The following is a 16867-nucleotide window of genomic DNA, read 5'->3' as shown; positions in this document are numbered from 1 at the left end:
AGAGCAGGATTTTGACAAAACAGGCGTACAATGTCACTTTCAGGGCAACCTTCTGCCTCCCACCAGAATGTTCTTCCCCTCCGGCTCCTCCTCCTCCTCAGGGGAGTGCCCAGCCCTGTCATCTCCTCGTGGTCTCCACTCCACTCCCAGCTCCTAACCAGCCCCTAAACCTAACCCCACTCTACAGAGGCGCTTCTTTCCTTTCCTTTCCTTTTTTTTAAACGGCGATATAAGGGGATGATGGGAGTTGGAGTCCGAAGCCGAAAAGAAAAAAAAACCCGGGAGAGGCTGCTTTTCCCTCAGGGGGCGCGCGCGGCGGGGGAAAAGAAGCCTCTCGGCGCCCCGCGCATGCGCCGCGGAGTCTCGGCGGCGGTTCTGCGGGGAGGCGACCGGCAGCTCTCCCCCAATAAAAGCCCCGCGGCGGGTGGGAGCCCTTCCCTCCCTCCCTCCCCCCCCCCACCCTCGCCTCGCCTCAGCCCCGGCGCCGCAGCAGGGAGAAGGCGGCAGGGGCGCAGTGCGCCTGCGCAGCAGCGAGAAGAGGCCGCGCGCGCCGCAGCTCCCCTCAGACACGGCGCCGAGGCGGCCGCTTCGGCTTCTTCCTCCTCCTCCTCCCTCCCTCCTTCCTTCGTTCCCCGCCGGCGCTGGAACCTGAGCTCGGGCCACCGCGGCTGAGGTAAGCGAGTCAGGGCTCCCGGGTGGTGACGCCGGCCAGTCAGCCAGCCGGCCGGCCGACCTGCCTGCCTGCCTGCCTGTCAGCGGATCCCTGCGGAGCGTCAGGACGTTACGGCAACGACGGGCGGACGGCGGCGACGACGACGACGACGGAGCGCCGCGCTCGGCCGTCTCCCCCGCTCGCCCCCCCTCGCTCGCTGGCGCCTCGGCCCCTCCCCCTCCCCGGCCTCACATAGGCGAGCGCGCCTCTTTCCCCCCCTCCACCGCTCCCTTTTCGACTCTGCGAGCGGAGTGCGCGTGCGCGCGGCCCGGCTACTCTATTTCCCTCCCCCACCCCTTCTCCCCCTCACGCGCGCCGCCTCAGAGGTTGCTGTGGGGGGTGGGGGCGGCGGCGGCGGATGGGCCTTGGAGTCCGGCGCTCCGACCCCGGGACGCTTCTTCCCCTGATGGGATGGGAGGTGTCTGCCCACCCCCCAACCCCACCCCGGGTCCCACAGCCCGGCGGTGCCGCGGCTGGGGATGATGGGAGTGCGCGGGGAGAGGTGTCTGGCGGGTCCCCGTGTGGTGGAAGGGACGGGACGGCACCCGAGCTTAGAAGAGCCGTTAAAAGAAAAGGGGTCGTTGGTTTTTTGTGTTTTTTTTGGGTGGGATTTTCCTGGCTTGGATCTTGACTTAAGCGGGGCCTTTCCGGCGGGAAGGACTACAAAGCCCATCAGGGGCGTGGAGTGGGGGGAGGAGTCCCCCGCCCCCCAAAGGGCGGAAGAATGGCTGAGCTGCAAGCTGAGAGAGAGAGAGAGAGAGATCAATTTGACAATTCAAGGTGAGAGAGGAGGTACAGCCAAGCTCCTGATATTATTAATGCTTTATTAATTTTATCAAATTTGTATACAGTCATATCACAGTTTGGGGCAGCTTTGAAAGGTTCTTCCCCCACCCCACCCCTCAAAAAAATCTATGGAAGCATCGATTTGACAATCCCAGCTGAGAGTAGATACAGCCAAGCTCCAAAAAAAATGGAGTGAACCAAGATTTTCTCTCTTTTTATGATTGCCACAGTTGTGAATCATCAAACTCCCAAAATTTACCTTTCTGGGATCTGGAAACCCACCCCCCCTCCGTATATTTACCCCCTACCCGTTTTAAGATTCTGTTCACCATACTTTTGTGTTGTGCATTCAGAAGCAATTTCCAGAAAGTTTAGCCAGGCCTACGAGCTGAGCTTACAAAAAGCAGCAGAAAGATCACAGAATTTAACTGCATTTATGATCAGAAATTATATATATAATGTATGTGTGTATGTGTGTATATATGTGTACGTACACACACACACTCATGTCTGTCTGTCTGTCTCTCCCTCTCTCTCTCTCTCTCTCTCTCTCTCTCTCTCTCTATCTTTAATAAATTTAAAAACTGGAATCCCTGGTGTAGACATTTGAAGTTAGTAAAAATAAAAACCATGAACTCCAGGATAGAAGAGAAAATTCTTCTTTATCAACACTTAGTTGATAATTCTACAACCTCTGTAAAATCCTCTGAAGATTTGCTAAAAAAATTACACGCATTAAGGGTGATCTCATGATCTCATTTGACGTAGTATCTTTGTTCACCTCTATCCCTCAAAACCTAGCCATCTCTGTTCTTAAAAATCTATTACAAAGAGAAGAACCACAACAACCTGGCTCCCTTATCATTCAGCCCTTGCTCTGATGATGTCAACAGCTTGTTGACGAAAGCTCAGCAATAAAGAAGAATTTTCTCTTGTATCCTGGAGTTCATCGTTTTTATTTTTACTAACTTCAAATATCTATATCTATCTATAGATAGATAGATATATCTATTAGATATATATCTATATGTATATGTATATCTATATATGTGTGTATATATCTGTATGTGTCTGTATCTCTGTGTGTGTGTATAAATAAAAGGTAAAGGTTCCCCCGCACATGCGTGCTAGTCGTTTCCGACTCTAGGGGCCGGTGCTCATCTCAGTTTCAAAGCTGAAGAGCCAGCGCTTGTCCGAGGACGTCTCGCTGGCATGACTAGACGCCAAAGGCGCACGGAACGCTGTTACCTTCCCACCGTAGTGGTCCCTATTTTTCTACTTGCATTTTTACGTGCTTTCGAACTGCTAGGTTGGCAGAAGCTGGGATGAGTAACAGGCGCTCACTCTGTTATACGGCACTCGGGATTCGACCCGCCAAACTGCCGACCTTCTGAGCGACAAGCTCAGCGTCCTAACCCACTGAGCCACCGTGTCCCATGTGTGTGTGTGTGTGTGTGTGTGTGTATGTGTGTGTGTATATATATGTATGTATGTATGTATGTATATGTATGTATTTGTTTTCGTAGATTCTCGCGGGTGTCTGTATGTGTAGGTCTAGAGTCTCGGGTTTCTTCCCGCGGGAAGAAACCCGAGACTCTAGACCTATATATATGTATATGTATATATGTATATATGAGATCTATATATAATCTATATAGATAGATATATCTATATAGGTATATATCTGTATATGTATATCTGTATGTGTGTGTATATCTGTATCTATATATATCTATCTGTATCTATCATATCTATATATCTATATATCTATATCTATATCTATATATATCTATATCTATATCTATATCTATATCTATATCTATATATAGGTAGATAGATAGATAGATTTCTGTAGAGTTCCCCAAGGTTTATGCCTCCACTTGGGAGCAAGTTTCTCCTCCCACAGTCCTGTGAATGTTTGGGGAGTAAGATCAAATGGGACATCCAAGGATAGTTAGTGCTCAACTTACGACCACAGCTGACCAGAATTTCCATTGCTAAGCAAGGTGATTGTTAAGTGAGTCATGCCACATTTTATGACCTTTTTGCCATGGTCGCTAAGTGAATCCTAGTTGTTAAGTGAATCCAGCTTCTCCCATTGACCTTGCTTGTAGGAAGGCAGTAGGAAGGTTTTAAATGGTGATCACATCACCCTGAGATGCTGCAATTATTGTAATTATATATAGGTTGCTTAGTGCCTGAATTCTGATCACATGATCACGGGGATGCTACGAAGGTTGTACCTCCTAAGTCATCCTTTCAGTGCCGTAAGTTTGAATGGTCACTAAATAAGTGGTTTTAGCTCGAGGGTTGCATGCGTAGGATTTGCTGGAAGTATCTTCTGAAGACGGTTCTGCCAGAAATGGTCAAAACACCTTGTTTTGCATTCAGCATTTGCAGTGTTATTCTGCCTTGTGCGGTGGCTCTTTTGCTCACACAAAGTGCTATGCCTTTTTAAAAAAAAGTAAGACTTTATGAGAAACCCCCCCCCCCCATTTTATCTATTGAGTTGGAATGGTATATTGACGTTTATTTAATCACATTTGTGTAGCTGCCCATCTCACGCAGTGACTGGGCAGCGCATATAATAAGACTCGAAACGCATAAGCAGTAAAACAACCGACAACTAAGGTAAAAGGTAAAAACAACATAAAGAGAAGTTGGCACGTAAGCCATCATTTAGGCTTAGCACGTTGGGAGACCGCTGTTGGCACGCTCAGAGCTCTGCTTGTTTTTTTTCAGTTATTTATTTTTATTTTATTGATTGGTCAAATTTAGTGACCGCCCATCTCATTCACAGAGTAACTCTGGGCAGTGTATCACTGCAAACAAAAAACGTCTAAAATATTGTATCTTAGCAAAAGGAGATCACTAAGGGTGGAATAATAAAAGTGAAGAAACCAGGAAGAAGCCTCTTCAAGGCATTAACCAACTCAAAAGCTTGTGTTCCAACACTGATGATGTTACCTAGTTCGGTAATGAAACGTCTGCAAGAAAACAAGCCCAGAGAGGACCAAAGACCCCACAGTCCTCCTCAATCTCTCTACAAATCCCATTCCCTTCTAGCACTGATGACGTTACCTAGTTTGGTAAGGAAACGTTTGCAAGAAAACCACTAAGCCCAGAGCACCAAGGACCCCCTTAGCCTAGGCCCGTGAGTTACAGATATTCTCAATTGCTTGTCCGTTTCTCTCTCAGCCCCATGCGAGTTGACAGGCCTAGGTTTTCAAACTCTTCCAAAAGGCCAGAAGACTTAACACAGGGGTAGGCAACCTTAGCTCTTTTATGACTCCTGGACTTCAACTCCCAGAATTCCTGAGCCAGCATGGGGAAAACTATGGCCCGTTCATGACTACTGGACTTCAACTCCCAGAATTCCTGAGCAAGCATGGGGGAACTATGGCCCCTTCATGACTCGTGGACTTCAACTCCCAGAATTCCTGAGCCAGCATGGGGGAACTATGGCCCCTTCATGACTGGTGGACTTTAACTCCCAGAATTCGTGAGCCAGCATGGGGGAACTATGGCCCCTTTGTGACTGGTGGACTTCAACTCCCAGAATTCCTGAGCCAGCATGGCTCAGCTTGGAAACCTCTCCCTTTCCCCTCAGCATGGCTGGCTCAGGAATTCTGGGAGTTGAAGTCCAGGAGTCATAAAAGAGCCAAGGTTGCCTAGCCCTGATCTAGGCCATTTCAGTGTATTAGTTAAGCATTACCTCAGGGGTAGGCAACCTCGGCTCTTTTATGACTCCTGGACTTCAACTCCCAGAATTCCTGAGCCAGCCTGGCTCAGCTTGGAAACCTCTCCCTTTCCCCTCAGCATGGCTGGCTCAGGAATTCTGGGAGTTGAAGTCCAGGAGTCATAAAAGAGCCGAGGTTGCCTACCCCTGACTTAACAAAACTTTCAGGCAGTTGAAGGCAAGGATACTACTCGTAAGAACCCGTTCCCATGTAGCTGCATTTACGTGTACTTTTTTTTTTAAAAAAAATCTTACGTAACTTTAAAAACACAAAACTCTTCTGCATTCCTCCATTCCCGATACGTTCAGGGATGTGATTGTGTTTCCCTAGGTGGCCTTCACTATTGAATGTGGGACAAGAGTAGTAATTGTGCTTTGTTGCACCCATTTTTTTTAAAAAAAGTCACCATTTTTCGGGATAACGAACTAGAAGAGCAAGAAGAAACAAATGGGAGAGTAAGATAACTGTAGCAAAAATAGGGTCCGAGCAAATGAAAATTATCAGTCAGTTCATTAGCCCTGGGTATTACAGTAGCTTTTGTATAAGCAGTGGCTGCTTAACGTTGAAATACTCCAAGTCTTGCGTTGTTAAATTATTATTAAATATTAACGTTAAATCTTGCATTTGAAAACTTGAGAATAACGACGTCAGTAAGGTTGTCCTTTTAAGGGAGTAACCAATGGAAGTGATGCAAAGGGGCAACAAGAATAAAACCCTGCAGTTCGTTGAGGTACTCCTTGACTTGCAACAGTTCACTTAGCGACCGTTCAAAGTTACAAGTTACACCACCACGGGGAAAAAGTGACCATTTTTCACACTTCTGATCAATTTAGGTTGCAAATGTTTTGTCGCATTTCTGGAAATCGCCATTTTTCCTATTCGAAAGGTGTTGTTTTTTTTTTTGTCTCAGAGCTACAAAAACATTTCTCATGTGCCTCGGGCTGGGATTACACATTACAGTAAAGTCCACTCAGGCCAATATTCTTACGGCTTAGTAAAATGCGTAGCTCCAGTCACTGTCCTTTTCCTGTGAAATTACCTGTGAAGGATTCTTAATTAAATAAGACTGTAATGAAATGAAGTGGCGGTTATCTGAGGTGCCTGCAGTGCTTGGGATAAAAACCCATTTCCTTCCGTGCCTGCATATGCTGGGATGCTCTACCTGCAAAAAAGATTCTCTGAAGAATTTATTCACTTCACTGATCAGGTCGAGTGTTTTGTTGTTTTTTCAAGCTTCACTAATTTTCCTGATTTGGTTTCCTTTATTTTAGTGCTAGGCATGATTTGTTTCACTCTGATTTGTTTAATTAACCTCAAATCGCTGTGCTGGCACAGCATACAAAGACATAAAGCTTTTAGGAAATAGAACAAGGATTAAATTTAAATAGATAAAATGTGTATTTTGGACATTATAATTTGTTATTATAAGTGAGATAAGGGAAATCTTGGTTACCCGAAGTCCGAAAATTATGGATGATCAAAGGTTAAATTGGAATATTGATGAGAAGTTAAAAAAAATATGTAAAAATCAATAACAGGATATGGATTGTTTATGAAGATTGAATGTAATTAAGATATGTATAAGCTAAAAAAAATATTGCTAAATATAATAAGGATGTCTTCATTGAGTTGATATAACTAGAACTGTAGTAGCTTGATTAACCCAATCACCACGTTGCTTTTTAAATACTCGAATGTAGAATTGGAAAAATAATAAAATATTATGTATATATAAAAAGACATAAAACCCTGATTTGCAAACTGCAAAAATACCTCAGCTAAAACTATAGGAACAGAGTTATGAGGCACCAGACTGTAGTCCATTTATTGGGCCTTCAGATGTCACTTGTGTCATAACACAATCTCTTTGGCTCACATTGCAAAAAAAAGTAGGTTTTTTGCCAAACGGAGTAGATAAGTGGTCTTAATTTTTTTCTCCACAAAGTGTAAATTGACAACCCTGTTTTTCTCACTAGTGAATGCAGGTAGTCCTCGGCTTATTACCCAGAATTCAGTTGCTAAGCAAGACGGTTAAGTGAGTTTTGCTCCATTCTACAACCTTTTTGCCGCAGGGGCTAAGCAAGTCGCTGCAGTCGCTAAGTGAATCGTGCGGTCGTTAATTGAATCTGGTTTCTTCCCACTTGGCTTGTCGGAAGCCGGCTAGGAAGGTTACAAACGATGATCACGTGACCCCCCCGGGATGGGGCAACTTGTCACAAATGCTCGCTAGTTGCCAACCGTCTGCATTTTGATTAGATGACTGTAACGATGCTGCGACACTCATCAGTGTGAAGAAAGCCTCATTAGTCATTTTTTCCCCCTGTGTCGTCGTAATTTTGAACAGTCACTGAGCATATGCTTGTAAATCGAGGACAACCTGTAATGGAGACATTTCTTGACAGGAACTGGAGAACTTGGGGATCACCTAAAAACAGGAGTGCAGTACAACTGCATGCATAAGAATAACTAAAATGGTGGTGCAGTGGTTAGAATGCAGTACTGCGGTCTACTTTTGCTGACTCCTGACTGCCAGCAGTTTGGCAGTTCAAGTGTCACCAGCTCAAGGTTGACTCGGCCTTCCATCCTTCTGAGGTCAGTAAAATGACCCAGATTGTTGGGGGCAAGAAGCTGACTCTATAAAGCGCTTATAGAGGGCTACAAAGCACTGTGAAGTGGTATATAAATCTAAGTGCTATCCACCTATCCAGCTGTCTGTCTGTCTGTCTATATCTCTCTATCTCTATCTATCTATCTATCTATCTATCTATCTATCTATCTATCTATCTATCTATCTATCTATCTATCTATCTATCTATCTATCTATCTATCTATCTATCTTGGTACTGCAGTGGTTAGAATGCAGCATTGCAGGCTAACTCTGCCCACAGCCTGGAATTCGATCCTGGCCAGCTCAAGTTTGACTCAGCCTTCTATCCTTCTGATGTCGGTAAAATGAGGACCCAGATTGTTGGGGGCAACAGGCTGTCTCTGTAAACCGCTTAGAGAGGGCTGTAAAGCACTACGAAGGGGTATATACGTCTAAGTGTTGTTGCTATTGCTAAAATGTTTATAAATGTGTGTTTTTCTGGAAATTCAAGAAGTTGTGATCTCAGTACATCTAGAAGGGTGCTAGCTTCAGAACGAATTTTGATGACAGCGAAGAGATGTGCTCTCACATCCGTTGTAATGGCTTGTGGAAATTATATGCTACCGTACAAGATGTCCCTGATCCTGGTTGGAAATGATGAAATGCATTCAGAGTAGATGAGTAGAGTGGTAACTCCTTCACTTTGTTATCCTTCAACAGGATAAAAGAGGTCTAAAGGGGCCTCCTTAACGATGGCGACGCAAGATATGAGCATGCACATGGAGGAAGTTGTGGTGGTAACAACTCCAGATAGTGTGGTTGATGGCAGCAGTGTGGAGGAAGTGAAGACCGTCCTAGTTACCACCAATTTGTCCCAGCATGGGTGAGTAAAAAGATGAGCTATTTAGCTGGTATGATGGATACATTCAAAACTGTAGCTATTCCAGTGGTGTACCAAGAATATTTGACACCTGGGGCAGGTCCTCTTTTAGCGCACACACCCTTCCTTCATTGTTGAGATCCAATTTGGGGTAGTGGTTAAGACATCAGATTAGAAGCTAGGAGACTGAATTCTAGTCCTGCCTTGGGCCTGAAAGCTCTCTGGGTGACTTTGGGTCAATCACCAGGAGACGGTGAGTTCTAGTCCTGCCTTAGGGACAAATGCCAGCTGGGAGATTTTGGGCCAATCACCAGGAGATGGTGAATTCCAGTTTTGCCTTGGGCCTGAAAGCTCTCTGGGTGACTTTGGGCCGATCACCAGGAGACAGTGAGTTCTAGTCCTGCCTTAGGGACAAAAGCCAGATGGGAGATTTTGGGCCAATCACCAGGAGATGGTGAATTCTAGTTCCGCCTTGGCCATGAAGCCAGCTGGATGACCTTGGGCCAGTAGCTCTCAACGCTAGGAAGAAGAAGACAAGTTCAAGACAATTCTAAAAATATAAGTAAAGTCATGGTCAGTCACTGGGGATCAAAACTGTCTTGAAGGTGCACATTTTTTCCTCCATTGCTGCTATGCTACCAGTGATTGACACACAAACAGCTGATTGGCACACGGGCAGCAGCAACCTGTCCCCAAGCCAACGTCTATTTATTTATTTATTTAATTGGATTTGTATACCGCCCTTTCCCAAAGGACTCAGGGCGGTTTACAGGGAATTAAAACAAGAAATACAAAAATTAAAAACAATTAAAAAGATTATAACAGTCCCTGAAAGAGTAAAAACCCCAATTAAAATTAAAATTAAAATTCTCAGCCTGGGCCAGAGAGCTCGAAGAGCCAGGTCTTCAGGTCCCGGCGGAATGAACGGAGGTCGGGAGCAGTCCTCAACTCTACGGGCAGCTGGTTCCAGAGGGCAGGCGCACCCACTGAGAAGGCCCTCCCCCTGGGCGTTACCCGCCGGCAATCTTTTACCGGCGGCACCCTGAGAAGACCCTCCCTGTGGGAGCGCACTGGACGAAGGGAACTTGATGCTGGCAGCAGGTGTTGCCTCAGATATCCCGGACCCAAGCCATTTAGGGCTTTATAGCTCATTACCAGCACCTTGAATCTTACCCGGAGGGCAACTGGAAGCCAATGCAGCTCGCGGAGGAGAGGTGTTACATGGGAGTATCGGGAAACCCCCATCACAACTCGTGCGGCTGCATTCTGCACCAGCTGAAGCCTCCGAGTGGTCCTCAAGGGCAGCCCCATGTAGAGAGCGTTGCAGTAGTCTAAACGGGAGGTCACGAGCGCATGAGTGACTGTGCGTAGGGCATCTCGGTCCAGATAGGGTCGCAACTGGCGCACCAGGCGAACCTGGGCAAAAGCCCCCCTGGTCACAGCTCCTATATGGTCTTCAAAATTGAGCCGGGAGTCAAGGAGGACGCCCAAGTTGCGAGCCCTATCAACGGGGGATAACACCTCACCCCCCATCGTTAAAGGTGGAATGGTCTGGTTAACCCGAGATGCCGATATGCACAGCCACTCAGTCTTGGCAGGATTGAGACGAAGCCTGTTTCTCCCCATCCAGACCTGGACCGCCTCCAGGCAACGGGACATCACAGCAAGGGCATCGCTGGGTTGGTCCGGGGTGGAAATAAAAAGTTGGGTATCATCAGCGTACTGATGATACCCCACCCCGAAACCACGAATGATCTCTCACCCAGCGGCTTCATATAGATGTTGAACAGGAGGGGCGAGAGAACCGACCCCTGAGGAACTCCACAAACAAGAGGCCTCGGGGTGGATCTCTGCCCTCCCGTCAACACCGACTGCGAGCGGCCCAGGAGATAGGAGGAGAACCACCGTAAAACGGTGCCTCCCACTCCCAACCCCCTGAGACGCCGCAGTAGGATACCATGGTCGATGATATCGAAAGCCGCTGAGAGATCTAATAGGACTAGGACAGAGGAACAACCCCTGTCCCGAGCCCGCCAGAGATCATTCACCAGCGCGACCAATGCCATCTCCGTGCTGTGTCCGGGCCTGAAACCCGATGGGTACGGGTCCAGATAATCAGTTTCCTCCAGGAACAGAGGAAGCTGATGCGCCACCACACTCTCAACAACCTTCGCCAGAAAGCGAAGGTTGGAGGCTGGACGATAGTTATTTAAAACAGCCGGGTCCAGGGTCTAGCCTCGTACTCTCTTCAGCACCACCCTTTTATTGCCTGCATTTGAGTGGACACCTCCACCTCCCCTCCTACCTTGGTACACCCTTCAGCTGCTGCACATTTTCTATTCCTATCTCTGGAATGTAGGAATTCACATAAAAGAGGTTAGAATTAATAAATGATGTAGTTTATTAATTTATTAAATTTATATAGCCACCTAACTCACGTACAGTGACTCTGGGCAGTGTACAGCAGAGGTCCCCAACCTTTTGGGTACCAGGGACCGGTTCTGTGGAGAGAGGTTTTTCCACGGACGAGGGGGCGTGGTATCATGTGCTGCCTGCATCCCACGGATGGGGCTTTGCTTGTTTGTGCGGCCTGGTTGCTGGCATGCCGCACGGAGCCCGGTACTGGTCCACGGACCGTGGGTTGGGGACCCCTGGTGTACAGCATTAAAAACTCCACAGTTTAAACCCTCCCAATATAGTTAATCATCAGTGGGAAAATAAGGCCCTCAGAGACAGAGGTTCCATAGCTTACTTTTCTATAGAATAAAGGGGGGGGGAAATGACAGTAAACAACATTATAATAGTTTCTCGTACATATACCTGCATATAAAATTGAAATAACTGCTTCATTGTAATCATCCAAGTATCATTTCTCAAATTTGGATTAGCAACATTTTTCTCAAAAACAATTTTAGGAACCCAAACTGTAACGAAGGCTAATACTGTATACGCATCCCAGGATAATGAGGCAAGATCGAATTTGTGTCAGTCACTGAGCTTGCAAGCTCGTGTTGGAGCTCATCTTCAGGGAATTTCTCTCTACTGGAATACGTGCTTTGGGCTGTTCTGTGAGTCATGTTTATGTGGTGGCTTCCTATTGGCTGATTGGTGTGTTGACGGTTGGCGATTGGCTGTCGTTTCCTTGTGCCGCCCAGCCCTTGCCTACTAAGTACTTGATAGGCTGGTGGTAAATCAGCACTCATGTTGACTGACGAGGGCCCCGTTTCCCAGGCTTCAATCATTTCCCTGGCTGTTTTTGTGCCTGCTCAGCCAACAATCTTAATAACTGCGAAATTAAATGTGTGCCCTTGTTCATTGCAGTGTGAGGCTACCAATGAGTTCGTGTCTCCTCATCTGACCACTCTTGCAATCTGGTGGTTGGCTTCCTCCCTATTTATCCTACATAATCACAGGGGCAATCCATGCAGGGGATCCAGTAGATTCCATTGGAAGTGTCTACCCACCTCCAAGTGATCTGTAGAGTGCATAATTTGTCCTCATATGGTAGCCTCTGGGCAGCCTGCGATGCCCACTTGCAGATCTCAGAAGCTGCATTTTAATGGCTTCTGAAACGTTTTTGATGTATGGGCAGGCTGTGCCATGCGGTTAGTCTTTTACCTTCTTTTTTTTACCTTTTTTTCCTTTTTTGTTCTCTTCTTTTCTCTCCTTTGATTTTTACGCAGGCGACTTGAAATAAAGACTTGCTTTGTCATTATTCTCTCCTCTTTGAGTGTGACTTCCTTGCAGAAATCAGCTGTGCTGCCACCCATGAATTTTGTCATAGAAACAGCTCACACCAAAAGCTGTTTAATACAGCAGAAGGGTTAGGTGGGCTTCTCTGAGTTAATGACCCACCTCTCAGGTTTCCCAAGCTGAAGAACACTTTTTTTTGGGTAGAAAAACAGAAGTGTTGTGAACCTCTCTGGCGAAAGAAAAATGAGAAAGGAATACATGATCCCTTCAGCTTTTCTGCTTTCACTCGATGTTTTTCCCCCCCCCCCTGCATTCCATATTTCTGGCCCTAAAAAAAGAAACAAACGTCGGGGCTAATCTGTAGGGCTTATCATTAGATAAGTATGGCTTCCTGTGTATAACTGGTCTCTGTGTTTAAACACTTATCCTGATTTTCCGACTGGCTTCAATAAATTAACGCTGATGCAAGGCACCAGGGGATCTTAGGTTTTCAAATCTTTGCTGAAAATAATAACAGGCAGGTTTGCTAAAACTCCGTTTAGTCTAGTAGTGCAGGGGTAGGCAACCTTGGCTCTTTTATGTCTCATGGACTTCAACTCCCAGAATTCCTGAGCCAGCTTGCTGGCTCAGGAATTCTGGGAGTTGAAGTCCATGAGTCATAAAAGAGCCAAGGTTGCCTACCCCTGGTCTAGTGGTTAAGGCCCCAAGCTAGAAAGAAGGAGGTGGAGTTTTAGCCCTGCTTTAGGCATGCAGGGCGGCTGGGTGGCTTTGGGCCAATCACTCAGAGACTCTGAGTTCTAGTCCCACCTTAGGCACGAAAGCCAGTTGGGTGATTGAGCCAATCACCAGGAGATGTTGAGTTCTAGTCCTGCCTTAGGCAGGAAAGCTGGCTGGGTGCCCAATCAGCAGGAGACGGTCCCTTCTAATCCCGCCTTAGGCCCGAAAGCCACTTGGGTGACTTTGGATCAGTCACCAGGAGATGGGGAGTTCTCGTTTCGCCTTTAGAACTGAAAACCGACTGGATGACCTTGGCTCAGTCACTCTCAGACCGACCCACCTCACAGGGTTGTTGTGGGAGGAAAAATAGGAGCAGGAACGTATGTTGGATGCTGTATATTCACCGCTTTGAGTTATTTGTAAAAAAAAAGGGAGGATAGGAATACATAAAAATAAAATAGTAAAAGGTAAAGGTTCCCCTGCACATGCGTGCTAGTCGTGTCTGACTCTAGGGGCCGGTGCTCATCTCCGTTTCAAAGCCGAAGAGCCAGCGCTTGTCCGAGGACGTCTCCGTGGTCATGTGGCCGGCATGACTAGACGCCAAAGGCGCACGGAACGCTGTTACCTTCCCACCGGAGTGGTCCCTATTTTTCTACTTGCATTTTTTACGTGCTTTCGAACTGCTAGGTTGGCGGAAGCTGGGATGAGTAACAGGCGCTCACTCTGTTACGCGGCACTCAGGATTCGACCCGCCAAACTGCCGACCTGATCGACAAGCTCAGCATCCTAACCCACTGAGCCACCACGTCCCTAAAAAATAAAATAGCTTTTACAAAACAAACAAACAAACAAACAAACAACCCTTTGGAACTTAATCTCTTTTAAAAAGAAGTTGTAAAGTTTGTGGTGGTAAAGTTTGTGGCCGTTGCTGAAAATTGCAGCTGACTTCCCCCCAAGCCTGCCATACAGGGGTGAAAAAATGAGCAGATAGGCAGACTAAATGGATTCCAGGCAGCCTTTAATGTACACGCTTAATAAAGCATCCCAAACACTGCAATTACATCCCACCCACCTCGAGTTTGGCAAGGTTTATTTCTGAGATGGTCCCTATGCAATGCGCTGCCAGAAAGCCTAAAGGAAACATTTTGCTTTCATCTTCACTAGCGTCATCTTAAAATATTTGGGAAATGCCACACCTTCCTCCTGTGGGTTCAAGACCTGTTTGACTGGTAGCGGAGAGCGAGAATGGATACGCTTGAGCCCTGGTTGACAGCCTGAGTGCGCTCACTGTGCTCTTGTAATAAATCTGAGATGTTGTCCTGGCCAAGAAATGGTGGGTGACTTTGGCAGACAATGTATGTTTGCGTCACGTAACAGGACGATTGTGCTGTAATCTGCAGTTAGCAGACACTATGGGGAAGATGGTGCCGCTGCGATTAATGTCAGGTTTTCTCTTTATGTAGCCAGGTGATGATAATAAAGTTGGAAGAGACCTTGGAGGTCATCTAGTCCAACCCCCTGCTCAGGCAGGAAACCCTATATCATTTCGGACAAATGGCTGTCCAGTCTCCTTAAAAACTTCCAGTGATGGAGCATTCACCGCTTCTGGAGGCAGGTTGTTCCACTGGCTAATTGTTCTAACTGTCAGGAAGTTTCTCCTTAGTTCCAGGTTGCTCCTCTCCTTGATGAGTTTCCACCTGTTGCTTCTTGTCCTGCCTTCGGGCGCTTTGGAGAATAGCTTGACTCCCTCTTCTTTGGGGCAGCCCCTGAGATATTGGAAGACTGCTATCATGTCACCCCTCGTCCTTCTCTTCGTTAAACTAGACATCCCCAATTCCAGCAACCGTTCATTATATGGTTTAGCCTCCAGTCCCCTAATCATCTTTGTTGCTCTTCTCTGTACTCTTTCTAGAATCTCAACATCTTTTTTACATCATGGTGACCAAAACTGGATGCAGGATTCCAGGTGTGGCCTTACCAAGGCCTTGTAAAGTGGTATTAACACTTCACGTGATCTTGATTTCTATCCTTCTGTTAATGCAGCCTAGCACTGTGTTGGCTTTTTTGGCAGCTGCAGCACACAGCTGGCTACTGTTTAAGTGATCATCCACTAGGACTGAGATCCCTCTCACAGTTACTAATATTGAGCCAGGAACCACCTATACTATACCTGTACATTCGGTTTTTCTGGCCTAAATGCACTGAATTTTGTCATTTTGTTAGATAGCGCCCAGTGTTCAAGTCTGTCCAGATCCTCCTGTATCTTAAGCCTGTTCTCTGGAGTATTGGCTATTCCTACCAGCTTGGTGTCATCTGCAGATTTGATGAGTTCCCCATTTATCCCCTTGATTAAGGACGCAGCTGTCTGCCCAATCTACCCATTCATTTTTAGAAGCCAGGAGCTTTTAGCTCTGGAGTATCCTACGTACTGGTGTTTATTTACAGGTAGTCCTCGACTTACAACAGTTTGTGTCATGGTTCCGACAGATGAAACTCTTCAAAGAACTTCGAGGCGTTGTTTACCTTAAAGAATCTTTATTCGAGCATCCGCAGTACATAGGCAAAGCCAAAATCTCAATTCTCCTCCCCTGAGCACATAGTATCAAAGCACAATTCCCTCCCCCAATTAACAGTCATAAATAATGTTCTCCAATTAGTTTGAAATGCAGGCTTCCCTCCTGTTCTCCAGTCCTTACCATCTCTTATTTCAAAAAACCTTGGTTCTCACACTGTTACAATATTGTTATGTCTGTCTAACTCCTCTCCCCCCCCCCCAAGTATCAGCTAATTCTGACTCTAATTCTAAGAGTAAAACATCCGATGTTAGCAGCGTTGACATCGTTACTATATGTAGTTCGTGACTTACAACCACTCATTTAAGGACCGAATTTACAACCTTCCCCCCCCCCGCGCGAAAAAAGTGACTTGTGGCCGTTTTTCACACTTAACAATAGTTGTAGCATCCTCATAGTCACGTGATCATAATTCAGAGGGTTCACATGACACACACATCCGGATGGTGCAACCGTCACAGATAATGAACCAGTTGCCAAACATTGGAATTTTGACCACATGACCCTGGAGGATGCCGCAACGGTCGCAAGCGTGAAAAAGAAGTCACAAGTCACTCTTTTTTTTTCCCAGTGCTAACTTTGAACGGTCATTAAATGAACGGTTGTAAATTGAGGACTACCTGGTACCGGTTTGTAAATGTTTGTAAGCTGTCCAGAGTCGCCTTCAGACAAGACGGGCGGCAGACTAATCTAATGAATAAATAATTAAATCGGTGGGGACAGTTTCCAATTTACTTACATTGTTTTGTTTCCTCCCCCCCCCCCCCATTTCTTGCTAAAACTACACAGCAAGAAAATACGTTTCTTGGAAATTATGCCCCTGAATTATGGAAGTTTCTAGAAAAGCTAACAACGTCTTTCCCAGAACTGCTGCCCCAGATTCTTTTAGCCTTATGTGGCCTGTATCTTTCCTTTCCTTTCCTTTAAAATAGTTTAAAACCGGCAGATCCCTTGCTTACTTTTCACAGTCCCACTTCAGGAAATACGGAAGGATTTAAACGATCGGACGAGGCCTGCTAATCACATTTATTTATTTACTAAATTGCTAACGCTGCCCATCTCGGATGGCCCCCGACCTTCGCACCTTCCGGCGCGACTTAAAAACTTACCTGTTCCAGCAGTCCGGCCTGGCCTGATAGCTCTTGGGGTTTCATTTGTTTTTTACTATTTTTTTACTAT

At 46.3% G+C, this 16867-nt stretch overlaps 1 protein-coding gene across 4 annotated transcripts in view; it reads left to right on the top strand.

The window, feature by feature from the left end:
• Nucleotides 1-531: 531 nt before the first annotated feature.
• The window catches only part of GMEB2 (glucocorticoid modulatory element binding protein 2), a 37233-nt gene continuing 20897 nt past the window's right edge, over nucleotides 532-16867 (top strand). For 2 of the 4 annotated variants that reach the window (XM_081323777.1, XM_081323775.1), the window contains exons 1-2: nucleotides 532-673; nucleotides 8546-8708. In XM_081323777.1, coding sequence (XP_081179903.1) covers nucleotides 8578-8708 — 131 coding nt within the window. In that variant the 5' untranslated portion in view covers nucleotides 532-673; nucleotides 8546-8577. Of the gene's footprint in view, nucleotides 674-1032; nucleotides 1493-8545; nucleotides 8709-16867 lie in introns of those variants that run through there. The other 2 variants (XM_081323776.1, XM_081323778.1) reach the window with 2 other exon arrangements.

The sequence above is a fragment of the Vipera berus genome (assembly GCF_964194415.1).
Source record: "Vipera berus genome assembly, chromosome: 3".
Taxonomy (NCBI): domain Eukaryota; kingdom Metazoa; phylum Chordata; class Lepidosauria; order Squamata; family Viperidae; genus Vipera; species Vipera berus.
This window is presented reverse-complemented; position numbering and strand designations above follow the sequence as displayed.